This window comes from Megachile rotundata, chromosome 5 (assembly GCF_050947335.1).
Source record: "Megachile rotundata isolate GNS110a chromosome 5, iyMegRotu1, whole genome shotgun sequence".
Lineage (NCBI taxonomy): Eukaryota > Metazoa > Arthropoda > Insecta > Hymenoptera > Megachilidae > Megachile > Megachile rotundata.
The window spans coordinates 10,785,920-10,811,346 of NC_134987.1; the positions used below are offsets into that span (position 1 = coordinate 10,785,920).

The 25,427-nt window shown below is 37.3% G+C and overlaps 2 protein-coding genes across 3 annotated transcripts in view; both read right to left on the reverse strand.

Annotated features, from left to right (window-relative positions):
* The window catches only part of hwt (SH2 domain-containing adapter heavyweight), a 225,182-nt gene extending 216,380 nt beyond the window's left edge, over window positions 1-8,802 (reverse strand). Inside the window, exons 1-3 of the mRNA XM_012291230.2 lie at window positions 8,679-8,802; window positions 8,017-8,439; window positions 2,558-3,110 (exon numbers count right to left, since the gene is read on the reverse strand). Coding sequence (XP_012146620.2) covers window positions 2,558-3,110; window positions 8,017-8,318 — 855 coding nt within the window. The 5' untranslated portion in view covers window positions 8,319-8,439; window positions 8,679-8,802. The remainder of the gene's footprint in view (window positions 1-2,557; window positions 3,111-8,016; window positions 8,440-8,678) is intronic.
* Window positions 8,803-9,098: 296 nt separating this feature from the next.
* c12.2 (von Willebrand factor A domain-containing protein c12.2) lies at window positions 9,099-25,314 on the reverse strand. 2 transcript variants are annotated; one of them, XM_012291216.2, is made up of 20 exons: window positions 23,995-25,314; window positions 23,699-23,843; window positions 23,544-23,624; window positions 23,044-23,459; window positions 22,806-22,970; window positions 16,460-16,618; window positions 16,163-16,390; window positions 15,881-16,093; window positions 15,230-15,390; window positions 14,887-15,169; window positions 13,987-14,685; window positions 13,413-13,793; window positions 13,042-13,193; window positions 12,491-12,920; window positions 11,670-12,421; window positions 10,747-11,057; window positions 10,431-10,682; window positions 9,834-10,228; window positions 9,524-9,762; window positions 9,099-9,386 (listed from the first exon to the last, which is right to left on the reverse strand). In XM_012291216.2, exons 2-20 carry the CDS (start codon window positions 23,799-23,801, stop codon window positions 9,269-9,271), a joined length of 5,538 nt encoding a protein of 1,845 aa, XP_012146606.2. In that variant the 5' UTR covers window positions 23,802-23,843; window positions 23,995-25,314; the 3' UTR covers window positions 9,099-9,268. The 2 variants fall into 2 exon arrangements, with proteins under 2 accessions (XP_012146606.2, XP_076388200.1); XM_076532085.1 differs by lacking the exons at window positions 15,881-16,093; window positions 16,163-16,390; window positions 16,460-16,618.
* Window positions 25,315-25,427: the final 113 nt, after the last annotated feature.

Consider the following 25,427-nt stretch of genomic DNA (forward strand, 5'->3'; position numbering starts at 1 on the left):
TTTCCCAATTCCAAAATCCCCAAATTCCAAAATCCCCAATTCCAAAATCCCCAAATTCCAAATTTCCCAATTCCACAATCCCCCAATTCCAAATTTCCCAATTCCAAAACCCCCAATTCCAAAATCCCCAAATTCCAAAATCTCCCATTCCAAAATCCCCAAATTCCAAAATTCTCCAACTCCCAGATTCTCAAACTTTCCAGCAGTACATAAAACCGTTATATAACCCGTTCCCACACTTGTTCCCTCCTTCTACAACTTCACGGCCATATATCGAGACCCCACCTTGCGTTTTACAGAACGTTAATTATGAAACCACCACAATGACTTCCACCTCTTCATACCCGAGGAAGATGTCATTTATATTTCCACCTCTAAACTTTCCGTTGGAAAAAAAGCAAGTTCAGCGGCAAACCAAACATGAACGTTTGTTATCCTCGTAACGTTAATTACGTATAATTTTCCATCCTCCCTTTCCCTCTCATCTTCACATAATTTTTTTGTCTGTAACTCGTTTCTTCCCTCAAATGCAGCTACATACTGGTAAAAAAAAAACTATGTGGCAGTGAAGCGTACCTCACGAGGACTCGTATACATACTAAGTGGAATACCATACTCAACTCAGCTTCTCTCAAAGAGCTCAAACTTAAAGCTGTTCCCAAAGTAGAACTCGTTGTCGCTCTACTGCCTTCTTCAAAGCACTCACGCAAGTAAACTGCACCGCTATCGTCTCTTTTCCAAACTTCGTAATATAACTCGTCTTAATAAAGATGGTACGTGTTTGACTAATACGTGGGAATGATATCACGACACGTGGTCGGGTAAGAATTCTATCTTCCGTGAATTTCGTGTGACGTAATTGAAAACTTAAATTCTTTGCTGTCGGTGGCTCACAGTCATTTGGTTTGATACAAGTTTGCATAATTTATAGCATTATTGCATAAATTTATAGTGTCATACATATGATGTGAAAATTAATAAGAAAAGAATAAGAACAAAAAATTCATCATTGTTCAACTAAAAAGTTTAAGAGCTGTTTACCAACAGCAAAACCTTCGAGTACAAAGAGCTAATATTTTTATTTAATAAATATCAAGTTTTTAACCCGGCGCAAATTAAATCCTCCACAAAAATAATTTCTTCATTCTCCTACATATTTTTGGCAAAATCAGTGCGTGAATATTCAGCTACGATCTACAAGCACGTTTGAAATATTGCAACAAAAGAGGGGTTCAATTATGTTCATTATAAATTCAAGGAAGCATTTCCGTTGCAAGAGAACAAAGCATACGAATAATTAGGGTAAATCGATGCCACGTCCTCTCGTTAAAAATACTCCGAGCTAGAGTGGTCATTTAATGGTAATGGAAGTTTCATTGTATCTATATTTAATTGCGTCCCAAAACACAATTCTTTCTGTATAAACGTATTCCACTAATATTTAACTCTAGAGCGAGGGTGTACTCGTTATTGGAATACAACGTTCGTTGTAAAACTCGATAAGTTTCTATCGTTTAATGAATACGAATTTTAACGTCCGTGCTTTATAATGCAAAGTGTAATTATAGGGATATAATTGAAGAAATAATAAAATTCAGAGAAAAATTATGAAATAGATAATAAGGTAAATTGTGTAATTAAGGAGAAATATTCTCTCATTTTCTATTATATAAAAAAAGATATTTCATGTGAAACAAATATGATGTATGTAAAAATATTTAAAAGTCTGAAACAAATATTTTAAGAAATTAAGATTTTTTAATGTTTAAAATATTTTACGACATCAAGATTTTTTAATGTTTAAAATATTTCAAGACATTAAGATTTTTTAAAGCTTAAAATATTTCGAAACATTAAGTTTTTTAAATGTTTGAAGTATTTTAGTATTGAAAAGCATATTCAAAATGTAGCGAATAAATTTAAACGCTGATGCTAATTCATCGCGGTCACAGATGTGTATGTCTTTCACAACATCCGCACAAGCACTGTGCGCTTAGATATAACATAGAAACGTTTCGTCCAAAGCGCTCTTCATGCCAATGTTTCCTTTGATTTCGTTGAATATACTTCAGAGTACTGAGCATCCTTAAATATACCAAAAAGTGGTCTAAATACTGAATAATCCATGAAACTAGGTATTTAGACCATTTGCTCAAGGCCGCTTGCAATGGCACTCGTATATGAAATTCATTACGTAACATATAACAAAAGCTTTCAACATCAGTCATATGATCTTAATAAATTAACTACCCTATTGTTAGGTATATGAATAGTCAGTAAAATCTTGCTGGTTGAAATAACACGTCAGTATCTTGCAAGATGTCGAAATAAATGAATATGTATAATATACTGACAATAACACAAGTTGTCTGTTCCGAGTGATTCCCTACTATTCCCACTAGGACGAAGTCTCTAACACCACACTTCTAAACTACCGCAACTCCCAAACTAGCTACCTAAACCCTTGAACTAGCTTCCTAAACTCTCGAACTAGTCCATATTTCCTAGCTTGTACTTAGCCCTGTAACATTTATACCGAAGATAAAGATCCACTCACCTGTTTACGTAGCGGAGTGGCGCATTCGTCTTTGGTTCTCTCGAATCGCTCGAATTTGAAGCTGTTGCTCCTGTAGAGTTCGTTGTCGCTTTGCTGTCTCCTGCAGAGCCGTCGGGTGAGTGCTCTGGGTTTGCAGGGCGCGCACTCGGTGGCAAGCCCCCAGTGCAGGTGCAGCATCGCGAGTTCCGCGGTGCATCTGGCCATCGCGCAACCTGCACGCCTTACACGGCACTTGACGCGTTTTATTCGTCCCTCGTGTTGCGGTTTGTGACTGCACGGTTGCGAGCCACTACCGCTGCAATCGCAGCTGCGACGCGATCTTCGTTGTCTGACCGTATGCGAACAGGGCTTAACCTCTTCGCCGCACTCGCACTCGCGTGTACCCTCGCCACCGGCTGTATGCGTACAGTTTATTCTTTCGACACACTCGCACTGCTGTTGCTGCTGCGAGGTGGATTGACTTGCTTGGGAAAAAGTGGGTGAAGAGGAGTGCACTCGATGCCGTGTGCCGCCGGGTGCCGAGTGCCGACAAGGTCGTTCCGGACAGTCGCATCTGTATTGGAACAGACATGTCATTAAACGCGGAAGAAACTCGACTATTTCAACGGATACTTGAAACCAGTTTATTGATGGATCGAAGCAACAAGACGCGGTTCAATTTAAAGAGGATAGTGCGTGTTCGGGATGGAAGTCGATTTATCTTTTTACCCCTGAGTCATTCTTCGCCTTAAGGGTTATTTAACCATACTGTTCAGCAATTTTGGCACTTATTCGTGATTTATAAACAAATTTTACTTTTAAACGTTTGTACTGGTAATTTTGACTTGAAAGACGCCATTTTTGTTGTATTGGTAAGGATTATGGACGATCATATTGAAAATGTACTTAAGTAATGTAATAAACGTAGTAATTGCGTTGTGTAATATACTGATGTTTAAGAAGTTATTAAACTCCTCTCTGCAAATAATTTTATGTATCCCATTATCACAAATTTCACAAATACTGCTACGAAAATTAAGCTGCAGCAACCATAGCAACAACTACGATAATTCCTTCATAATTCTTAACATTTACTTATTTCATTGTTTCATTGTAGGTTCGTCCATTATTTGTTCTATTTACTTACAAAAAACAGACAATATTTATAATTAAATCTCCAGCTAAATCCAAAAATTTAAATCTTCATGATGAATATTATGAAATGCTAACAATTGAACCAAATCGCAAAAGAAAGAAGAGAAATATTGTGAATACAAATACGACAAAAATATAAAATAAGAAATTGTAGAACGAGTGTAAAACAATTCCAATATGAGCACGAACCAGAGGTGTTCGATCGAACGTACTCGAACAGAGAAACCGAGAGCCCAGGGGTTGTTTATGGTCGACTCCATGAGGCGAGTGTCATTGACATGGTGACCTACACGTCGGAAATTTACGAGGTCCATTCAAACGGTCGTAGCTAAACTGTACTCAAAAGCAGCTAAACTAAAACTTTCCCAATATAGCACAATCTCTATTTCAGCGAGTTCTTTTGAATTCATCGAATCCTAATTTGTCTTATCCGCCTTTACATTCTATGTAGTTCTAGGCCACTGTAGTTCAGGTCACATTATATCAAGATATATTGTGGACCGCTGTATCTTGTTACACTACAATGCTTTCTGTCATGACCAGTAGGGTCTCCTACAATAAGTTGTTCCATCCTCGGATAAGCTCCACACAAACGCTGCTGCCTGTTCTTGTATAATCAGATATCTGCTGCGTTGGATCTTATTGGTTATCTACCTCTGAGATGTCCACAATTTAGATCTGAACTTGTTGGTCGTAAATTGATTTTAGGTGAAGCGTGCTGAATATTAATTACTTGGTTTAACAGGGGTAGTTCGGGCTTTGCAGTTTTTGGAATTTGAGAAGAGAAGATTGGAGAGTTTTCAAGTTTGGGATTTTGGAAATTTAGGATGTGAAGATTTAAGAGTTTTGAAGTTTGGGATTTTGGAAATTTGTGATTTAGGAGTTTGGAATTTGAGAGTTTCGAATTTTGGGAATTTGGACTCTGGAACTTCAGGGCTTTCAAACTTTGGGACTTTGGAATTTTGTCATTTTAAAATATTGGGACGTGGGGATATTGGGACGTAGGGATATCGACACATATGGATGTTGGAACGTAGGGATATCGACACATATGAACTTTGGGACATAAGAACATTAGAGCGTAGAGATATTGGGACGCAGAGGTATTCAAACGTATAGATATCGGCACATATGGACATTGGGTCATAGGGTCATTAGGGCGTCGGGACATTGACACGTACGAACATTGAAACGTAGGAACTTTAGGACATACAGATATTGAAACGTAGAGATATCAGAACATACGAACATTGAAACGTAGAAATACTGGGACATAAGAACATTGAAAAATAGAGATATTGAAACGTGGAGATATTGGTACGTAGGGACATTGGCAGACATTGAAACGTAGCGATATTGGTACGTAGAGAAAATTGAAATTTTTCGAATCATAAGAAAAATAATATACTACAAACCTAAATTTCAAAAGAATCAAAATGACCATTTCCCACAGTAATTTTCCACCCCCATATAATTTTCAAAGTACCAAGTTAACTACCCCAAATCCATCGACTATCTCCTAAATACCTAAAATGATAGATAAGCAGCAATCTTCATTTTATGAAAGAAACTAATAAACGTTAAATCGCGCGCAATCTAATAATACAAGAAATGGCATCATCTGTTGAGTGAGAACAGCAATGTTCTTTAGACCGTTTGAAATTCTCACAGCATGATTTAGGAGTGAAACTTTCAAGAATAGAAAGAAAAAAAGCAATAACTCGCGTTGGCGTTCTTATGCTATATATACGAACATCCATAATGCTTAAGACGTTAACGACAAAACAAGACACGAAACGGCTGAAAAACAACGATGGCGTTAGAACCTGCTATTTCGCGTTACTCAGGATAGACGAAATAAAGTAGCGACGTGACACGGCTTACGCGAACTCAATTTCACGGAATGATATAAGCAATTAGAGCAACACGTGCGTCAGAAGTAATGTTTACATTTTTAATTTCGCATTTTGTAAATGGCTTTGGATCGGTGTTAAACATCCATTAGTTGCAATTATACAGGGTACAATTTTATACAGGGTGAAAAGCTGCAGTGACACGTCTCTTGGAAGTTCATTAAAATTTACTCTGCGTGAGTTTATGAAAATATACACTTTTGAGAGACGGGTTTACGAAAATATAAATAAATGACTTTTGTGTTTCTTTTTTGTAGAAAATTCTCAAGCTTTTATATTTTTAATTTTAAAGTAGGTCGTAAGTATCTCTAAATTCCAAATTTTCAAGTCCTTGATTTACTAAGTTGCTAAAATTTCAAATTTTTGTATTATCAAATTTATAAACCAACAAAGTTCTGAATGTGTAAATTCCTAAACCCTTAAATTGATAAACTCTCAAATTGCTAAGCCTCCAAAGGCTACATCTGCAAATTCCTAAACCCCTAAATTGATAAACCCTCAAATTGCTGAACTCCCAAATTCCTAACTCCTCAAATTGGTAGACTCTAATTTCCTAAATTCCCAAGTTCTTAAACTTCCAATTTCCTGTGTCTACAAATTTCTAAATCCCCGAACTCCAACATCCTCAAATTCCAAAACGCCCGAATTTCTAACGCTCTAAATTCATAAACCTCCAAAGTTCTAAACCCCGGAATTCCTAAACCCCCAAGTTCTTAAACTTCCAATTTTCTGTATTCCCAAATTTTGTAATCCCCAAACTCCTACATCCCCCAATTCCTAAACCCCTAAATTCCTAAGCCCCGAAATTGCTAAACCCACAAATTCCTAAACTCCCAACTTCTTAAACTTCCAATTTCCTATGTCTCCAAATTTTTAAATCCCCGAACTCCTGCATCGCCAAATTCCTAAACCCCCAAATTCCTAAATTCCCAAATTCCAAACCTTCCAATTTCCTGCATCCCCAAATTTCTAGCTCCCCACATACTAAACTTCCAAATACCTACACCCTCAAATTTCTAACCTCCAAGTACCTTTAACAAGTTCCAACTTGTTAAATTTCCATATTGACAACTGATGACATAAAAGAACGTTCAAATCCTTCAACCTTGACGTTCGCGCAACAACCTTGAGGCATCATATATTTCCCTATCAGAACAACCTGTAGAATATAAAGGTAACGAGGCAACGATTTATTTCTCCGTCTCGCTCAATCTCCATTCGTCAGTCAATAAACTTGCACTTATCTCGCATAATAAAATCACGAGAAAATGTTACGACCACTCGAACCCTTTCTTCCACAACATGCAAGTATAATACCCTCGTTAACCTTTCCATCGTTAAGTACACGCATTACCCTCTCTCTAGAAAAGGCCGCCAGGTTAACTATACCGGGTCGCTTCGAGCTTTGCAAATACGATCAACACGTCGTTACTTTGACCTTCGTCGTTCCTTCCACCCCTTTAACTCATAATGGTTCGTAACATGTGCATACACTCCAGGTGTTTAATAAATAGCGATGGGATCTAAGTATATCGGCGAGGTTCGAATCTCGCCGAATAACTTCGAATTAATTAATGAGCTCGTAAAAAAGGAGAGACTCGTGGATATATTTAAACCTGATGAGATAGGCACGAAGGTTCTGCAAGTATTTTAAGATACACAGGAAGTACTTCGAGTATAATTAAACCTTGACACTCGAGTATAATGTAACCTTCCTAAGGGAAGCTTATTTAAGGGAAGGTACTTTAACTACGGCTAAAGGGAAGTGTGCAGATTAGACTCTTCTTGCATCTTCTCTGGGACTGGGGTTACCTTTAAATTTTTTACGCGTTTAACAGGCCTTAGTTTGTCCCTAGGCTCTAGGTTATTTCTGGTTGCCTACATACCCAAATTCTCATTTCCCAAAATTTCTCCAAATATCTAAACTCTAAATGGAACTTCCACGTTCGAAATTCTCTGAATTCCTAAATCTCTAAATTTCCAGGTCCTCAATTATTCAAATTCCCACCCTTCGCGAAAAGGAGCCTGCGTGCACCCCTTTTATACTTTCCCCATTGCATAGAAATCTATTTACGATATTGGATCTGTCCAAAATCCCAGTGCAATGTACCGTGTCTTTCCCTCGAATTTTTTTACAAAATTCGGGTCGAACCGTAAAATTCTCGTAAACACTCGAACGCTACAAGTACTCAAACCGAGGTCAGAAACCAACCCCTATAATTCCAGTGCCTGGCAAGTACATAAAACACAGCCTCGTACGATTGGCGCTCGATTCCCATAAAATTTTTGTTTGGACTTGGCTCGGGTTTGGGGATAACATATCGAATTTTGCATCTCTAATAGGGTAACGAAGCTACGATGGCATCGAACATCGAGTACGAAGAAGGAAAAACAAGTAGTATTTTCACTTGCCTTCGAATTCTTCGTACGGCTGATGCACGCTGTGCATGCACACAGGGCTGTGATTCCGGTGGACAGTCACAGTTGCCAACCGTAGGTCGAGTACGACGAACCCTAATCAGTACTGGATGCACAGGACATGGCTGCACCTGACAACCGCACACGATCGTTTGCGGTCCACCACGAGATTTCCGGCCACCCCCGCGTTTCGCGCGTTGGTCCACGTGCAGCTGACACGGCTGCACAGGGCAACCACAGCGAGCTGTGGCACCGCGACGCCCGGCACCTTGTACGCGTCTCCACACCCGCTCCATTCAACGACCGGCGTGCGACTGACGAATGCACACCCCACACCACTCGACGCTCTCGATTCGCCTCGATCGTCTTCGGCTAACTTCGGTCGCAGTCGTCACCCTCACCGTTTCGACAGTCGTTCTTCGAAAAGAGCAAATTACAAGTTGTTGCGGTATATTTTTCGTGTTCGCGATTATAAGTACAATAATTGTTCGGCTGATTGTTTGATTAATGTGTTGTTAAATGTGTTAAATGTGTGATTTGTGAAACTGAACTTGTGTAACGTTACTGATTGTTGTGAAAGTATTAAGTGTGTTGCTGTGCAGGATCGAGATTTCTACTTTTCAGGTAATACATGTATTTTATGAATATGTACTTACTTGATTATACTTGAATATAATACAGCTTCGAGGATAATGTAATTCAGAGTGGTTTTGAATTATTATTTCTGTTTTTCTTGTTATTTAGTGACGAGTTGAAGACTTGGAAATTTGTGGCGCGAGTTCAAACTACTTCGTACGCTTCCGGAAAACTTCGTGGAACATCGGCGCTGTAACCGCGGCAGCTCGGTGAGTGGGAAATTCAAATTTCTATTCTGATACAAACAGCATTTATTATATATAAATTTACAATGGGCAATTAATTATTTATGCATTATTGTACAAAACATTCGTAAAAGTTTATATTTCAAAATTTGAATAATTTTTTATAGTTCGAAACCTTATATTTTTTTTTAAATAATACATGAACAAGACTGAATCGTTTTGAGAGGTTTATATTTATACAAAATAAAGATACGGTTCTATTCAGAAAAATAATTTTATGTTTATAATGACAGTATTTATAAGAATTAAATAATGTAGCATACATAGATTTCTAATAAATACGTACAAATGTGTATATTACAATACATTCCTTTGCTAATTACAAATATTTATAAAATTGTATAAAATTATTGATAATGCATGGATCAACTGGATTGCGTAGTACTCAATAGAGAAGCAGCAAATATTTGTTGCAATATTCGAGGTATATCCTTGAGGTCCATACAAATGAATGCTCGTCCAGAAGGCATTCTCTTCATTAAGCTTAAAATTAAACACACATGCTTATTTTTAAGAAAAACAGTTACTAATTAGACTACTTGACAAATAACAATATATGCAATTTAACGTTCAAAATGGATATAGTCACATGTTACTTTAATATTGAAATATGAACATACCTAACTGCCTGATTTCCCAAAGAACCAATAAATATAGCAAAAGCATTTACATTCGGATTCGACGTAAGAATTCTTGCAAAATATTCAGGTGATATACCGTAACGATCAAAATTCGCATCAGAAAGTACAACAACGATAGACTCGTCAGAATCTTCTTTCGCCAAACTCGCGATTGCATGTTGCGTTGCTTCTAAAGTATTGTCACCAGACATGCAAAACTGCGAATGTGCGTGCATCGTCTGAAAGAAATCCCACCGTTTAGAAATCTAAGTTTCAAGTTTAACGGAGGTAGTTTCTTAACTTCAATTACCTTTATCACTTCTAATCTACGCTTATTATCCGCCGGAGGTTGAGTGTGCTTAACGAAAACGATATCATAGTCATCGCCGGAATGACCAACGATATCATACTGAAACTTCCCTTCATATCCGCTAAACGCTTCCATTACCATAACACAAGCCTCCATTTCTCGATCCAGGCGTCCATCGTATCCGTTAAACCTATACATGCTACCCGATACATCCACCACCAGTTTCAAACGTTTCGGTTTGGTTAGTGGTGTACCAGGTTCTGGTTCTTTTTCGGCTCTTCTTCGGTAAATCGTTCTTTCTCCCGTTAAACCCTCGATTAGTTTCGTATCGTCTAATTCACCTGAGGTCTGGTGCCTGCACCATTGACGCTCCTTGCTTTTAGCTTGTAAACTATCTGCAAAAAACAACATTAAATCTTTTATAAATTCATTATGATATTGATTAGGTCACTCTAACTTCAGGTTTCAATTGTTTTGAAAATGTAAATTAAGTCTCAATTCTCCCAAGTCCTTTAATCCCGCAGTTCACAAATGTCAACATTTCTGAACTACCAAGTTTCTATATCAGTGTTTACAAACACACCAAATAATATTCACCTATTATAGTCCTCAAAGCTCGAACCTGTCCCTGAACAGCATTACTAAATTGCGAGTAAAGATTATGATCATATTCGCTCATATTAATGTCTCTCAGGCGTTGCTTGAACGCTCTGAGACCCATTTCCCTAGCTGCCTTTTTCACGTGTTCCGGAATTGCGTTCTTTTCTTCATCGCTGAGTTGATGCACCGTATGGCCAGCATCCAAACGATAAGGACCACCTTTTCCGCCGAGACCTGCCGTGTCCCTTCCTGCAATTTCGCATTAAACATTCATATCTCGCTGGATGTCCATAATCCTAATAACGTGTTATACCTCCAGTTCCTCCAGCCCAAGTGTTGCCTCCAACGTGCGGCGCATTTTGTTCATCGATTTTACCATGCTTAGGGCCGCTGACGTCCAATCCCGAATATCTATCCTTCGTAATTTGTAACTTCTCGTTATCGTCTCCTACCATTCTTCTCCAAGCGCCGAGTGATTTTTCTATGTTCGCTAAAGATGACTCCCATACACGAACGCATCCACCTGCATCTACCGTTACGAGATCCTGATTGGATTTAGACGAGACATGCAAGGGGTAACTGCTTCCGTATAACAATTGTGTCACGTGAGGTACATTTACTGGTCTAAAAAATAAATATATGAATGAGTAAATAATAATATGTGTAAATAAAGGATTCTCCTACTGTTTTAGAAATACTCAATCGTTGCTACATAGGGTACTTGTTCTAAGTTGAGCATGGTAATTATTGGATTTTGTGATGTAACGCGTGTCAATAGGGGGAGTGGCGATATAATGTGTAGAGATAGAAACGCGTAGAGATATTAACGAGTAGGGATATTAATGCGTAGCGACGTTAACGCGCAGAGATATTAACGCGCTACATTGCAACGCGTGGGCATATTAACGAGTCACAATACTAATGTGTGGAAATGTGACGCATGGTGGCATAACTCATGGCGATACAACGCGTAGGGATATTAACGCGTAGAAATATTAACGAATCACGATATCAACACGTGGTGATATAACCTGTAGCAACACAACGCAAACGAATATTAACTCATTGCAGTCCAACTTATAACAACACAATACAAAGAGATATCAACGTGTTAGAATCCAACACAATACAATATTCACTATATATTTTCAGCAATACCTATTGTCCCCCTCGCGTGCTCTAACGACCCCGACCGCGATCTTAAACAAAATTCAAATAATAGACAAGTATACTCACTCCGGCACAGGAAAATAGCGCAACTTGTGGTTAACAGTATCAACAACTTCTAAATAGCCAGCAATTCCCAAATGTGGCCCAATTTTAGGAAGAACGTCGTCAGGAACTTCCTCGTTTCTCACTGCTCTAATAATCTGACCGTTCTCCATAACAATAGGAGGAGTAGAACTTGTACTGTGTGGTCTAGGCCAAAAGTGAAGTTCGTTGCAGCTGTCCAAATCAGGAAATCCGACAGCAATAGCTGCATAAGTATTATCAGCCACTAACAATCTGTTTGGAGAATCTATCTTTTGTTCCAACGCTGCGCTAAGGACGTTGGTACTCAGATTACTGTTACCGCAACTCAAGAATGAACCAACTTTAACAGTATCTTTGCCAGTTTCTTGGAGTTCTTGTAAAATATTCGGGCATGGAGCGGAATCGGAAGATTTTTTGAGAGTGTATTTGTTCCTGTGGAAGTCTTGGATCAGCCACTTTTTCTCGGATGGAAGTAGAATGGATTCGATGTCGAATGGTAGATTGATCGTGTAAGAAGACATGGAATGTAAATTGATCACTTCTATCCTGCTAGAATTACACGTGTAAAATACAATTTGATTATGAGAGGCTATTAAATCGGTCTTCATCTTCCACTGGAAATTGTTGGTTCGAAAAGCGCTCGCTAACTTATCCGAAGCCATGTCGAGGAAGGAGAGTAACTCTATTTTTCGGGCAGATCCATCATTCGTGTTCACCAGTAACAGAGCGTTGGTCTGAAAGCAAGTGTCTGTTAGAATAAACGTTAGTAGGAATAAATGAATTTCGCAGAAAAATCTACTTACATTGCCCTCGTGTACTAAAATGTTGTGATCATTATCGCTTGCCATTGTGTACAAAGGTCTGCTGTTTCTTTCATAGGTTATTAAACTCGGTAAGAAAGTTTCCTGCATCGTATCTGATTCTAGGCTCATGGTGAAGATCTTTAAAGGGTACTCCGTGAGAATATTAATTTTATCATCCTTGCCATCGCCCCTCGTACCTTTAACGGTTGTTAAAGCCGCAACTACGCCAGCGTTACTAAGCGGTACAGTCCAATAACTTTGTAATTCGGTGAATAATGCCGAACGAGCTTCGACGCGATCTAAAGGCAAAGTCTTTTGTCTCAAAGTTATCGGTGATTTCAGCCTAATATATTTCTCTTGGACACTTAACACTTGTTGCTGATTCGATACATTCCAAGCGGAGCAAACCTTGTTCGATGGTAAAGGTATTCTGTAAAGGAAAAGGACGGGAAATGTATCTGAACATCGTACTCTTTTCACATTTTATTTTTTAAATAAAAATATATAAAAACAAAATTATGTTCCAACAAAATTTTTCTTGTGGATCTTACTCTTTTGCTAAGGCAATGTTAGTGGGGCTGGTTCCAATGGGAATTCCATGTTTATGTAAAACAGACACTAGTGTGCTAAACGTTTCTTCGCTGTATCGATCAAAATCAAATACGTTTCGCACCACGTTGGCTAACGATTCCTGAGGAAATTTCTGTGAACACAAAAATATACATAAACTGATCTGTGAAGTATAGATTATATATCTAGAGCTGGTATGTGTTCAAATCACACTTTTCAAACTAGTTGACTAAGAACAAAATAAAAGTTCAATATCATTCTTACATCACATATGAATATACAGATGATACACATATGCACTGTTTTATATCAGAACACACTCTTCAGGGTCAGATATAAAACCATGCCTTACCTCTAAATGTTTCACGATATTAACAACTTCTCGAGTAGAGTACGGATACGAAACTAGACCTTGATCAGCCATATTTCTCAATTCCCCAAATGCTTTAACCAGTTTCAATATTATTTCCCTATCCACGTTAGGACCGTACTGTTTCAAAAGCTGTATCTCGTTTTCAACGGTTGGATTATCAACAGCATGTGTGCTAAAGAGATCACCCAGTGCTCCAAAGAAATCGTGTCCCAAAAATGGGAAGCCTGGTCTGTTTGCCAGTACCATCATCCTAAAATCAGGATGAAGTACTATTGTGTTCGAATCCTGTGTATCAGAACTGGCAAAAGGTACTATGCGTCTTCCATCTGACAGTATCATTTCACCCGATTCAACCAATGTCTGAAAAACAGAAGTTTTGTTAAAACTAACAGTTAAAAATTATGAAGCCTTAAGAGTCACAAGCAGACATTAAATGTTTATGTAGATATCTAATTTTAGAAAAAAATAGATGATGTAAAATTCTTAATTTGAGAACTTGATGATCTGGTTCATCCATAAACATGTCTACTTATGACAAGTCCATTAAACATACTTTCAAAATGCAAGTAACATGAGTAGGCGCTTTATCGGCTTCATCGACAACCAGAACATGTCCCAGTTTAACAGCCTGCACAAGTGGCGAGTCTTCATAAACTACTTTTCCATCTCTAACCATCGGCTGCAGCGTCAAAGTTTGAACAGTCGTGTCTCTATGTAGCTGTATATATTCTCGTGGTCTGTTCAACAATTGCAACAATCGATCAACAATTTTGTTCTTCCCTACACCTTGGTTACCAACTAGTAACAAATGCTGTCCTAAGCTAAAGTCTTGCAACAAGTTCTCCAAAAGTGCCACATGCTGAGGCACGTCGTAGAACAATACGTCAGGTACTTTGGTTAAAGCTGTCGTTTTGTATCTTTCCACGATCGTGTTACCAATTTTAACGGCGTCCCCTGTGATTATACATTTGACATCCTCGCTAGATACAGTTCTCGTTGGGACGATACCCACGCGTTTGCAAGAATCGTCGAGTGCTTGTTTCGCTACTGATGGCAAGAAGCGAGCCAGGCAAGCACGTTGCACTGCACCGTAAGCATCGTCGGTTTGGAATTTATACATTCTTCCTGCTATCCTTAGAAGCTGTCTTGTACTCAAAAATCCTGAGAGAGAGTGCAAAGTTGAGTCGGTGGAAGATCGTAGTAGGTGAGCCAGCTCTAAGATGTTTAGTAAGACTTTTGAAGGTTCTCCGTACTGGAACAACACGAGATTGATCAAAGTCCTTTCAGAAAAAGGATAATATTTTCTAAGTTAAGAAAAATTGAAGCTAATCTTTCAGCTGTTATTGAAGAATTTTGTGTCTGTAAATTATTCCATGTAATTAATGCAAACACCTATGTAACAGTCTGACTATAAAGCCATTATAACAGCTAAAGGATTAACAAGAATAAACACCTTCGATCGAATGATATGAAGTTCCTCAGATTTAGTGAGCGGTCTCATTTCATGGAAAAGGAACAAACTGAGTAGTTCAGAGTTCAACCATTGCCTCGAAGAGGTATTAATCGCCGGCGATTCCGCTAAAGCTATAATCCTGAAGGAAGGGTGAATACGTAATACTCCAGACTCTTGTAATTCCTCGTCTGATTTGTTGTACTTCTCTTTTATCTCGTCGTAACGATCTGCCCTGATGAGTCTCTTTCCATCGTGTAATTGTAACTCGCGATCGTGAACCAATCTATGTAGAAAAGGAATTAAATGTTTGCAAAGTTGGTTTTTTGAAATTCTTCAAATGTACCTATGCAATATAGCCAGAGTACTGGGATCTATTCTGTTAATTCCGTCTAGGACTGCCAATTTTCCTTGCAATGCTGCGTCGACTAGGGGTGAGTTCTTCCATACGGTGTCACCGGTGGATAAGGTGGTTCGTTGTTGGATTAAGTCTCTGGAAGTCATGTCCTAAGAAGATATTTTAATTGTCTTATATTGTTATAAATAACTGGTCGGTTTAATAATAATGTGAGTCACGAGCTAGTGTGATCTTGAGAGGGTGCGATGCATGGGTGGGTAAGTATATTTATTCAGGGTACTAATAACTGATTTCTCAGTTCGAAAAATTAGAACTTCCATATGTCTCAACTTCTAACTGGTAAAATTATTAAAGTATTAAATTTTGTAATTCTGAACTCCCCAAGTTTTCAAATGACCAAATTATCAAGTGACCAAATTATGAAATGACCAATTTGTCAAATGACTAAATTATTAAATGATCAAATTATCAAATGACCAAATTACCAAATGACCAAATTATCAAATAACCAAATTATCAAATGACCAAATTATCAAATTACCAAATTTCTAAATTTGTAAATTACCACCCCATCCCTGCACTATTGATCACTCCAAGCTCATTGATCACATGTCTATCACTGATCTAAATAGCACCTGCCTGATATAATACCACAGGTTCCACCTGATATCCCATTAAATTGGCTAACGTCTGTACAGTAATCGATTTTCCACAGCCCTTTGGACCAATTAAACAAAGATCAGATACTATATGCGACTCCAGCATGCTCGCCAATAAATTATTCTGATAATTCGTCTCTATATATTTAATCCTTCCATCATTTTCGTTCGTCCGTTTAGTACCGCAAGAAACCTACAGAACACACGTCGAAATAGAACACTCACCCCAATATCCCTTTTCTTTGTCATCATTGTTACTCACATTCAACACCGTTTCGTTCTTAGCATACTTCACCCCGACCTTAATCGAATTCTTATCTTCATTTTTACTTTGCACACTTATTTCTTTCGAAACTTTCGACGTTTCATCCGGAATGCGAAAAGTTTCCAATATGTTTTCGACGGCGCTTCGACCCTCTTTCCCCAAAAACAATTTATAAGGATAACATCTGTAAAATATGTCATACACCGGCAGATATGGGCATTGATCCTGCGATAACACGAAGATTAACATAAAATCCGTGGAGCAAATCGGCGGTTTAGGTGAGAAAATGTTTACCATGATAATGGCCGCCGAGGAAAGATTATCCAGGGGAAAATCTGGAAGACCTAAGGATATAGCCTCTTGTGTAACGAAAGCGTGCGCGCATGATAATAATTGCTTCAATTTCGCGGTGTCCGTGTGTGTTACTAGATTCGTCAACGTTTTCAATTGTTCCTAAAAATTGAAACCATCTATCAAAAATCCATTTAAACGAATACCGACACGGTAACAGCTTTTAAATTATTTTTTGACAATTTATTGCAACACACGTTACATGTAGGACACTTTACATATATGTTTTCATATGTTCAATTTATAAAAATATTTTTTTTATTGTTCAAGTGATATGTATAGCAGAGTAAATAGTACTGAATATGTGCATTATCTGAAAGATATTTTGAGTTTATTTTCAAGTGTATGTAAAATATAGTTCTTGTACGTGTAAACATATGAACATATGAGTAAAGTTATTTAAAATGTTATTTACTCATATGTAAAAGTTAATTAAATTAATGTATTGTATATTGTACATGATAACCTTTAATAATAATTACATTTAATGATAATACAGTAGTTACGTATTTGTATAATTTTGATGTGTAGATAATTTCCGTTTAATTTCGGAATTTGTAATTCAGACGCCCAACGATCAAAGTTATGATTGCGTTATTTCCACGGGACATTAGAGTCGTTTCCGTTTACCCGAAAACTGCATATCTCGCATAATTGTGAACAATTCCATGTACGGAATGTTACACTACAATTTGTTCGAAACAGTCCAACCGAGTGATTAGCACCAAGAGAGCTTTCCACCGCGTGCCAACTACGGGAATAACTACCACCCGGCACGAAATCCTCGAGATAGCTTACAGATTTTCATCGAAAAGTTTCAATTGAGCCACATTCTCGAACCAATCGACGCGATTATCGCGGCTTCCGCGAAAATACGATTCCCTTAACGATATCTCGAAATAGATCCGCGAAACGGAAGAGTTCCATGGAAATTGACTCAATTTGAAGAAAAGTGTACGTAGATAAACGCGAAAATAGTATTTAGAAATTGTAATATACAACGCCTGAAATTTAATAAACATTTTTAGAGTATAAATAAATAAATGTTCGAATCGTTGAAACACTGAAAAGTCTTAAAAAAAAAATATTAATGAGAATTAAAAGATGATTCATTGAATCCACCCAGAAATTGATTCATTATAGGATCATCATATAATCATTCATTTTCAACTGGCATGTGGACCTTGAACTATTGTACAATATATTCATAATAACATCAAAAAAGAACCATAGAACTACAGTTTAAATAAGAGACTATAATTTAAGAATATTAATATCCCCAACAAATTTTTGTTGGAGCCTTCTCTTTGTGCTCCCTAATGAGCTTCTCTATTCAAACTTCGTTTAAAGGAATAACAATATCATCATATTGCGTGCTGTATTTCAAATTCGTGTTTAATGTCGCTCCTGATGAACTTTTCAAACGACAAATCCAATTTAACGAGACTACTGCAGCGTTAAATAACAGCCAACTTTGTTAAGGAAGTTGTACACAATTCAGAACAGGATCGACACTATTCGTTCCTGATAACGATACATGCCCTAAAGTGACAAACTTTCACGAAAGTTTTTAAAATTGTTATCAAACAATTACAATAGGCATGCTTCTTTCGCGGATAAAAGCACGCGATTCGTAAACTTTGGTAAAATATCCAAGTTCATTGTCTTGGAGATATTTGTACCTTCTTTGGGTGGATTAAGTTAAGGAAATATAGTTTTGATGTGATGTAGCATTGAAACGTGTGTTGAGACATATATGTGTATTATTAGATTCTGTGATCACGAGATTTTAGTATGTTTAAATTCCTGGAGTGGATCTGCGTTAGTAAATTTTTATATGCCAAGATCACTATGTAAGGAGAACTCCATATCTGTAATATTTTCTGTATGGTCAAATTTCTACATGTCCATGTGCTCATGTCTTCAATTCTCTATATCCTTAACTTCCTATATTTCAAATATCTATATCTCTGAATTCGCTTATTTCAAATTCCTATATCCCCGAATCATGTATCCCCAAATCTCTACATCTCCAAATTTCTACATCCCCGAATCTCGACATCTCCAAATTTCTACATCCCCAAATCCCTACATCTCCAAATTCCTACATTCCCAAATTTCTGTATGCCCAAATCCCAACATCCCCGAATCTCTTCGTCCCCAAATCCCAACATCCCCAAATCCCAACATCCCCAAATCCCAACATCCCCAAATCCCAACATCCCCAAATCCCAACATCCCCAAATCCCAACATCCCCAAATCCCAACATCCTCAAATCCCAACATCCCCAAATCCCAACATCCCCAAATCCCTACATCTCCAAATCTCTACATCCCCAAATCCCTACATCCCCAAATCTCTACATCTCCAAATTTCTACATCCCCAAATCTCTATATTCCCAAATTCCTATATCCCCAAATCTCTACATCTCCAAATCCCTACATCCCCAAATTCCAACATCCTCAAATCCCAACATCCCCAAATCCCAACATCCCCAAATCCCTACATCTCCAAATCCCAACATCCCCAAATCCCAACATCACCAAATCCCTACATCCCCAAATCTCTACATCCCCAAATCTCTATATCCCCAAATCCCTACATCCCCAAATCTCTACATCTCCAAATCTCTAAATCCCCAAATCTCTACATCTCCAAATCCCTACATCCCCAAATCCCTACACTCCCAAATTCCAATATCCCCAAATCCCAACATCCCCAAATCCCTAAATCCCCAAATCCCCACATCCCAATATCCCTACACCCCTATATCCTTTTATCCCTACTTAATTGTATAGAACACTAAATACAAATAGTACGCAATCATTTTAAAAAAAGCTGTACCTATAGATTACGACTGAAGAAATTACCAATTTCCTACGCTGTCGGCAAACAGCCAAAACTTTTTAATTTCCCAATTTTTTATTATGCCAAAGTAGAAATTACTTTGAAAGCCATTTAACCGTTGAAACCGTGTATACGAACGCATAAAAACGAAGTTTCTGCGTGTAAAGGGTATTACTTTGTAAATTGCACAGCGTGACACGAAGTTTTACAACATATTATTGGGACCTTCGTCGCGCAGTCACGGAAAATCGCTCTAAACGAAGTTTAAACGTCCTCCGTGAACCTTTCTAATTATATTTGACTTTTTAAGTGACCCTTGCCACCGTTGTTATTTAACTTTGCCCGACAATTTATGAACATGCCGGTGCGGCGTTAAAATGCGTAAAACACCATCGCGACGTCTCGCGCCGGCACCATACCCCATTATTTCTTCACACGAAGAATGATGGCTATCGAATTGCCTCTCGATGAAGTGGAATTTATTATGGGGTATTGATTTTCGATGAAAAGGTAGGAATGCAGACGAAACCGCCGTGTAACACGTTTGATAAAGGATGCTCGCGATAATCAGAAAACATCATTCTATCTAATGATTTTAGATAGAAACTGAGTTATTGAACAGAATTTTAAAAATAGATATTTAAATTTGTTTTAGATTTTAGACATTTTCTAATTTTGAAACTTTTTAGGTTTTAAATTTTTTAAATAGTGCTTGAGAGGAGTTCCATTTATATGGCCCTTTCTTTAATTTTCTTCGCTGTTATAATCTCTAGGTCATATGTTAGAAATCTACTTCTGTTATAATACTATTACTAGCACTATATCATGAAAACTTACATACACCGTAACCTCTCGTTACATTGCCATCTTCACACGAATTTTCACACATTTGATGCTACCGTATCATTTAGAAACTTTTTGATCAACACAATATAATTCTAACTCTAAAAGTTCTCTACTGCGTTGGTCCAGGCAATATAACGATTTGCTACATTTTTCTTTCGTTCAGAGATAAATACCTTTGCGTGACGTCAATGCATATCAGTCTACTTGAATAAATTTCTACCACTAGAAGCTGACTGATGATCTCTTAGCAGCAAATAATTCTCTTGAGCATTGCAAATGGCACTATACAGATCCCATGTGAATTGCAGAATAATTAAAAAATTGCATGCAAACGAAAGCTTTGAAACGTTATCTGGTTAATCGTTGATCAATGATTCCTGAGACGAGTAATTCTCCTTGGAATTAATGTTCGGTATCACTATGTGCAATTTGAAACGTCCCGGAGGAGACCACATGGTCGATGATTTTTCCTCTTTCGTTTCGCTCTTCCTTTGATCTTCGTACAATTTCAGAGACATCTTCTCGTCGTCCAACGTACAGAACAAAGGATCCGTTTCGCTGTTTTCTCGACACCGTTCTTTCGTTCTCTTTATCTTGGGCAACCGATTCTCCATTATCCTCTCATCCCTCTTGGCGGATTCCAAATGACGCTCCTTGTGCAACTTATAATTTTTCACCGTTGCCTGTTCCTTTTCCTCGGAACATTCGCGTTTTAAGCGAGGATATCTCTTCTTCATCCACTTTCGTTCCTCGTCGCGAGACGATCTCTCGAAATCCTCGAAGTTGTAGCTTTGCGCCCTTCCGGATAAATCCAGCCACTGAAGAACTCTTTCGAACAATGGGTTCCAGAAGGTATCGGGTGTCCCCTCCATTTGTTTGCATTCCGTCGCGTTTGCTTTACTATTTGCCTCCTTAAGAGCATCCACATCTTCCTGACAGTCTAGCTGCTCCTGATTTCTTCTGTTTCCGTCTAAGGAAGATTCTAATGTATCAACATTGCTGGCCATTCTGGGACAAGGAGGCGCGGACAGTTTGCGATACACCTGAACTTTATTCTTTGAAAGATCTTTGGTGACCATTCGCAGATTCGTGAAACAACTGTTCAATCGTTCGAGCTTCGATTCGAGCTGCTGATATTCCGTGGAGTAACTTTTGCTCCTTGACGCACGAGAACGTCGACGTGACCTGGGATTGATCAATGGATCGTCCGGTGACAAAATTGCGTGTCGAATGCCGTCTACCCAGACAGTACGAACAGATATCGGTCTCTCCGAGGATGACCATATAGCTGGCATTGTTCGGATTGCCAGATTCGATTAACGATACACAGAAAGCGAGGACATTGAGGGCTTTGATCTTCAGAATATTTATTTTCGAGCATACGATTTTTGGTCTTGTAACTTTAAATGATTGGCATTATTCTGGTGACGCGGTTTCAATTCGACCAGATTTCGCGTCGAATTCCTCGTTCGAGCGAATTCCAACGTATCGACTCCTCGACGACGAAACAGAGGACAGAACTACTGTTCTGAGGACACGCGATCCAAACGGCGATGACTGTGACCATAGCGCAGCTACGAACAGTTTATATACGAAGGGAACTGGTTTCGGAAGGGATAGCCGACTACTGGAGGGGTTTCTACGACCTCCGCACCCCGTGTATAACGATACGTCGCTACATAAATCAGGTAAAACTTCACTGAATACCACGCGCCGCAAGCCACGCTAGTAATTATAGATCGTTGTCACATGAAACTTCACATTACCGGTAAATAACTCTGTGCGTACCACATTTGTTTTGCTGCACGAGAAGTAGGTATATGGGTATGGAGGGTTGTAGGGATTGACTAATATTAGAATTGGGGAATATAGAGATGGAGAGATATAATTTCTGACAAATATGGAATTTGAGAGATGTAGGTATTGGGGGATGTAGAGATCGAGGGATGTAAAAATCGAAGGATATAGGGATCGAGGGATATAGGGATTGAGGAATGTAGAGATCGAGGGATGTAAAAATCGAAGGATATAGGGATCGAGGGATATAGGGATTGAGGGATGTAAAAATCGAGGAATATAGGGATTGAGGAATGTAGAAATCGAGGGATGTAGGGATCAAAGGATGTAAGAATCAAGGGATGTGGGGATCGAGGGATGTAAGGATCGAGGTATATAAAGATCTAAGAATATAGTAATATACCATATACAAGAGATCTATGGGTCTAGATAGAGAGACAGGTACCTACTAGTCTACAAATAAACATCTCAACATAACACATATACTATAATACTCATGTCAACAAAATTACTACTAATTATTATAACACTAACAAAACTGAAAAAAATATTTAGATGTCCTCATCTAAATAGACCGCCCTATATGTTACAACTTTATTATTTCTATTGAATTATTAAATTATGATAAAATTATTATTAAGCCTAAATAAGTATATTATATACGTATTATATATTATTCATATGTATATATGAATACAAGGTTAATACATCCAGTTTAATGGCTAATTCCTATATAAATATTTTAGCCTAAAGTACCAATGTAATGAATTGATTTTTTTTATTGAACATATACTTACTTCAAAGCTTGGAGGTGAAATATACCTGGCCTGAAATCTAGATCTAAAAGGTGGGTCAAGTGGATGGCCAGGATACCTTGGTGATGGTAAACCCAGAGCAATAACTCTAAAATCTTCGCTAACTCTGACAAGTCTCCAGGCATCTAATTCTTGTTGACTATGTGTCTGTAAAATAATGGCAAAATCATGTGAAATATGAAGTGAATGATTGGTGTAAAATAATCATATATATTCATACCTCTAGCAATTTATCATAGCGCGCTGCAGGAATCAAGAACCTTCCATCTTCTAAATGCATTTCACGATTTTCTAGCAAGTTATTTAAAACAGGCAACACATTTCGTTCAGCCTTCTCAATACCTTCGATAATGAGGACTCTTCCATTTGTTGCTGCTCTAACGGCACTTTGATCATGATAATAAGCAGTACCACTTTTAATTTCTCTTCGCTGTTTTAAATCTGCTTCAGTTGTGTCTCTTGAAAGGGCAATGTATTCTAATTCACGGTCTGTGAGTTCAAGAAAAGCAAGAGCTAATTGTCTGCGTCTAATGCCTGGTCCTCCAATTAAAAATATATCTTGGGATAGAACATCCTTTTGTAGCATCCATTTTAAATGTTTCAGTGTAATTGTGTCTTCTGCTTGTATTTGTAGTACTGTTTACAAATATTCAAACATTATATTATGCTGTCATGTAGAAATAACAAGGCTTATACGGAAAAGAAATCATGTCAACTCACAGTATTTTCTAGGCACATATTCAGGATTGTTTGGCACTTTCACTCGTTTTGAAACGTTGCCAATTGTAACAACAGTATCATCTGCAATAAAAATATGATAATTTTCTGCAATTGTTTCTTGTTATCAAATTATTATTGATCATTATTTATTTTACCTGATATATTGCGTGTAAACAATTGAAGGTTAGAACAAAATATTTTTGAATTCATTAAGACTCTGGATGCAGTTGACATGCGATGAAAGTTAATGTATACCATTTTATATTAACTTAATTGTCATTTGTGGAACAAAAACTCTATCTAAAACCATACATATTTGCATATGTGTATGAAGTACTTCAACAGAATGGTGTTTATTGTGTTTAATTAAAGATTAATTTGTGGGATCATAGTTCAATATTACTTAATCTAAATGAAAAATGAATATTTTCTAATAAAATGTTATTAATACCTTGCCTAGTACAAAATACGTTTAATGGAAATAAATAACCTAATATTTTAATACAATACTGATTGAAGGTTAACTACGTATATACAAATGAAATAAGTAATTCATGCCAGATTGAAAGAAGACTTTGACACCAGTGGACTTTTATATAACTTTTTTATTACCACACTGAAAAGTATTACAATGATTCTAAAGACTATATTAACATGTACATATATCTTATTGCTGCCTAAATGATTTGGGTATAAATTAAATTATATAAGAAATAAACAGTCTTTTTGTGATGTATTATTTCTAGAATGCTTAAAAACAAACTTTGTACTGTATGATAAACGCTCATAAGCATTATTAAATTTTAAACAAAAACATTGTTTATTTAAAATATCAATGCAGTAAGTCATTGAAATAACTGTCTGTAATGTTTTACATTACATTCCTATAAATCTGAAGAAATTATATCTATAATGATGTTAAAAATATTAAATTGCACTCCATTTTCTCTCATGAAATTTGTCATTCATTTACTCACAAAGAACTGTTTCTTTAAAGTGCAATTGTTCTGTATAGTAAATCATAACATTAAGTACTTTATGCACAGTATAAAATGTAAATAAATTACTTAAGATTAATATCTATACAGTATATCACATTCTTTAAAAGGTACAAAGATCTACTTTGATTCCTACATGTTCATTCTATGCTATTTAGGCAGTAAGTGGAAATGTGAAGCAATCTCAGCAAAAGAGCACCTTTGTAAGAAACTAGATCTCATGATAGGTCATAAAGTGACGTATTTGGTTATCTAATATCAGTAAATAATAAATGAAGAGTGTATAACTAATACATAGCGCGATTGAACGAAATATCTGTTCTTTAACCCTTCTTCGAATTTTGGAGTTTGCAGCAACTTTTTAAATTTTTAAACTATGTATACTTCAATTATTTAAGCATATATATAGGCAATTCTCTACTATCTCATCAAATTTTTAAACGTCGCAAAGCACCTTTTTTACATCTACCGATTTGGTAAAATAATGACCATAGGACATCACCTAAATTTCAAAATCCGAAAGAGGATTAAAGAAGTAAAATCAAATAAAAAGCAGTTCATTCGTTTCGTTTCTGAGCTTTTGTTAATACTGAGTAAATATCTTAATGCAGTAGTGAACATTTCGTCTTATAGGGATATGCGGGTAACCCGATATGTCTAGTACCCGGGCTTCGGTTCGAATTTGGAAAAATTCAGGCAGGATTGGGTAGAAATCAAAGAAATATTTTCTTCCATACGAATGCTCGAAGTTTCAAGACTTTTGAAAACATAGTTCGAGATTTGGAAAATACAAAAACCCGATCCCACCTGATCTTTACTGATCCAATGCAAACCCGTAATCGTGAATACACGTACATCCCTGACGTCTTACGATCAGTGGCAATTC

Bases quoted from the DNA above. Each gene is read 5' to 3' on its own strand.
- c12.2 (XM_012291216.2), bottom strand. From the start codon at position 23,801: ATGGTATACATTAACTTTCATCGCATGTCAACTGCATCCAGAGTCTTA. The intron at 13,194-13,412 runs GTAAGGCATGGT...TTGTGTTCACAG, and splicing joins ATATCGTGAAACATTTAGAG to AAATTTCCTCAGGAATCGTT. The intron at 12,921-13,041 runs GTAAGATCCACA...TTTCCTTTACAG, and splicing joins AACATTGCCTTAGCAAAAGA to AATACCTTTACCATCGAACA.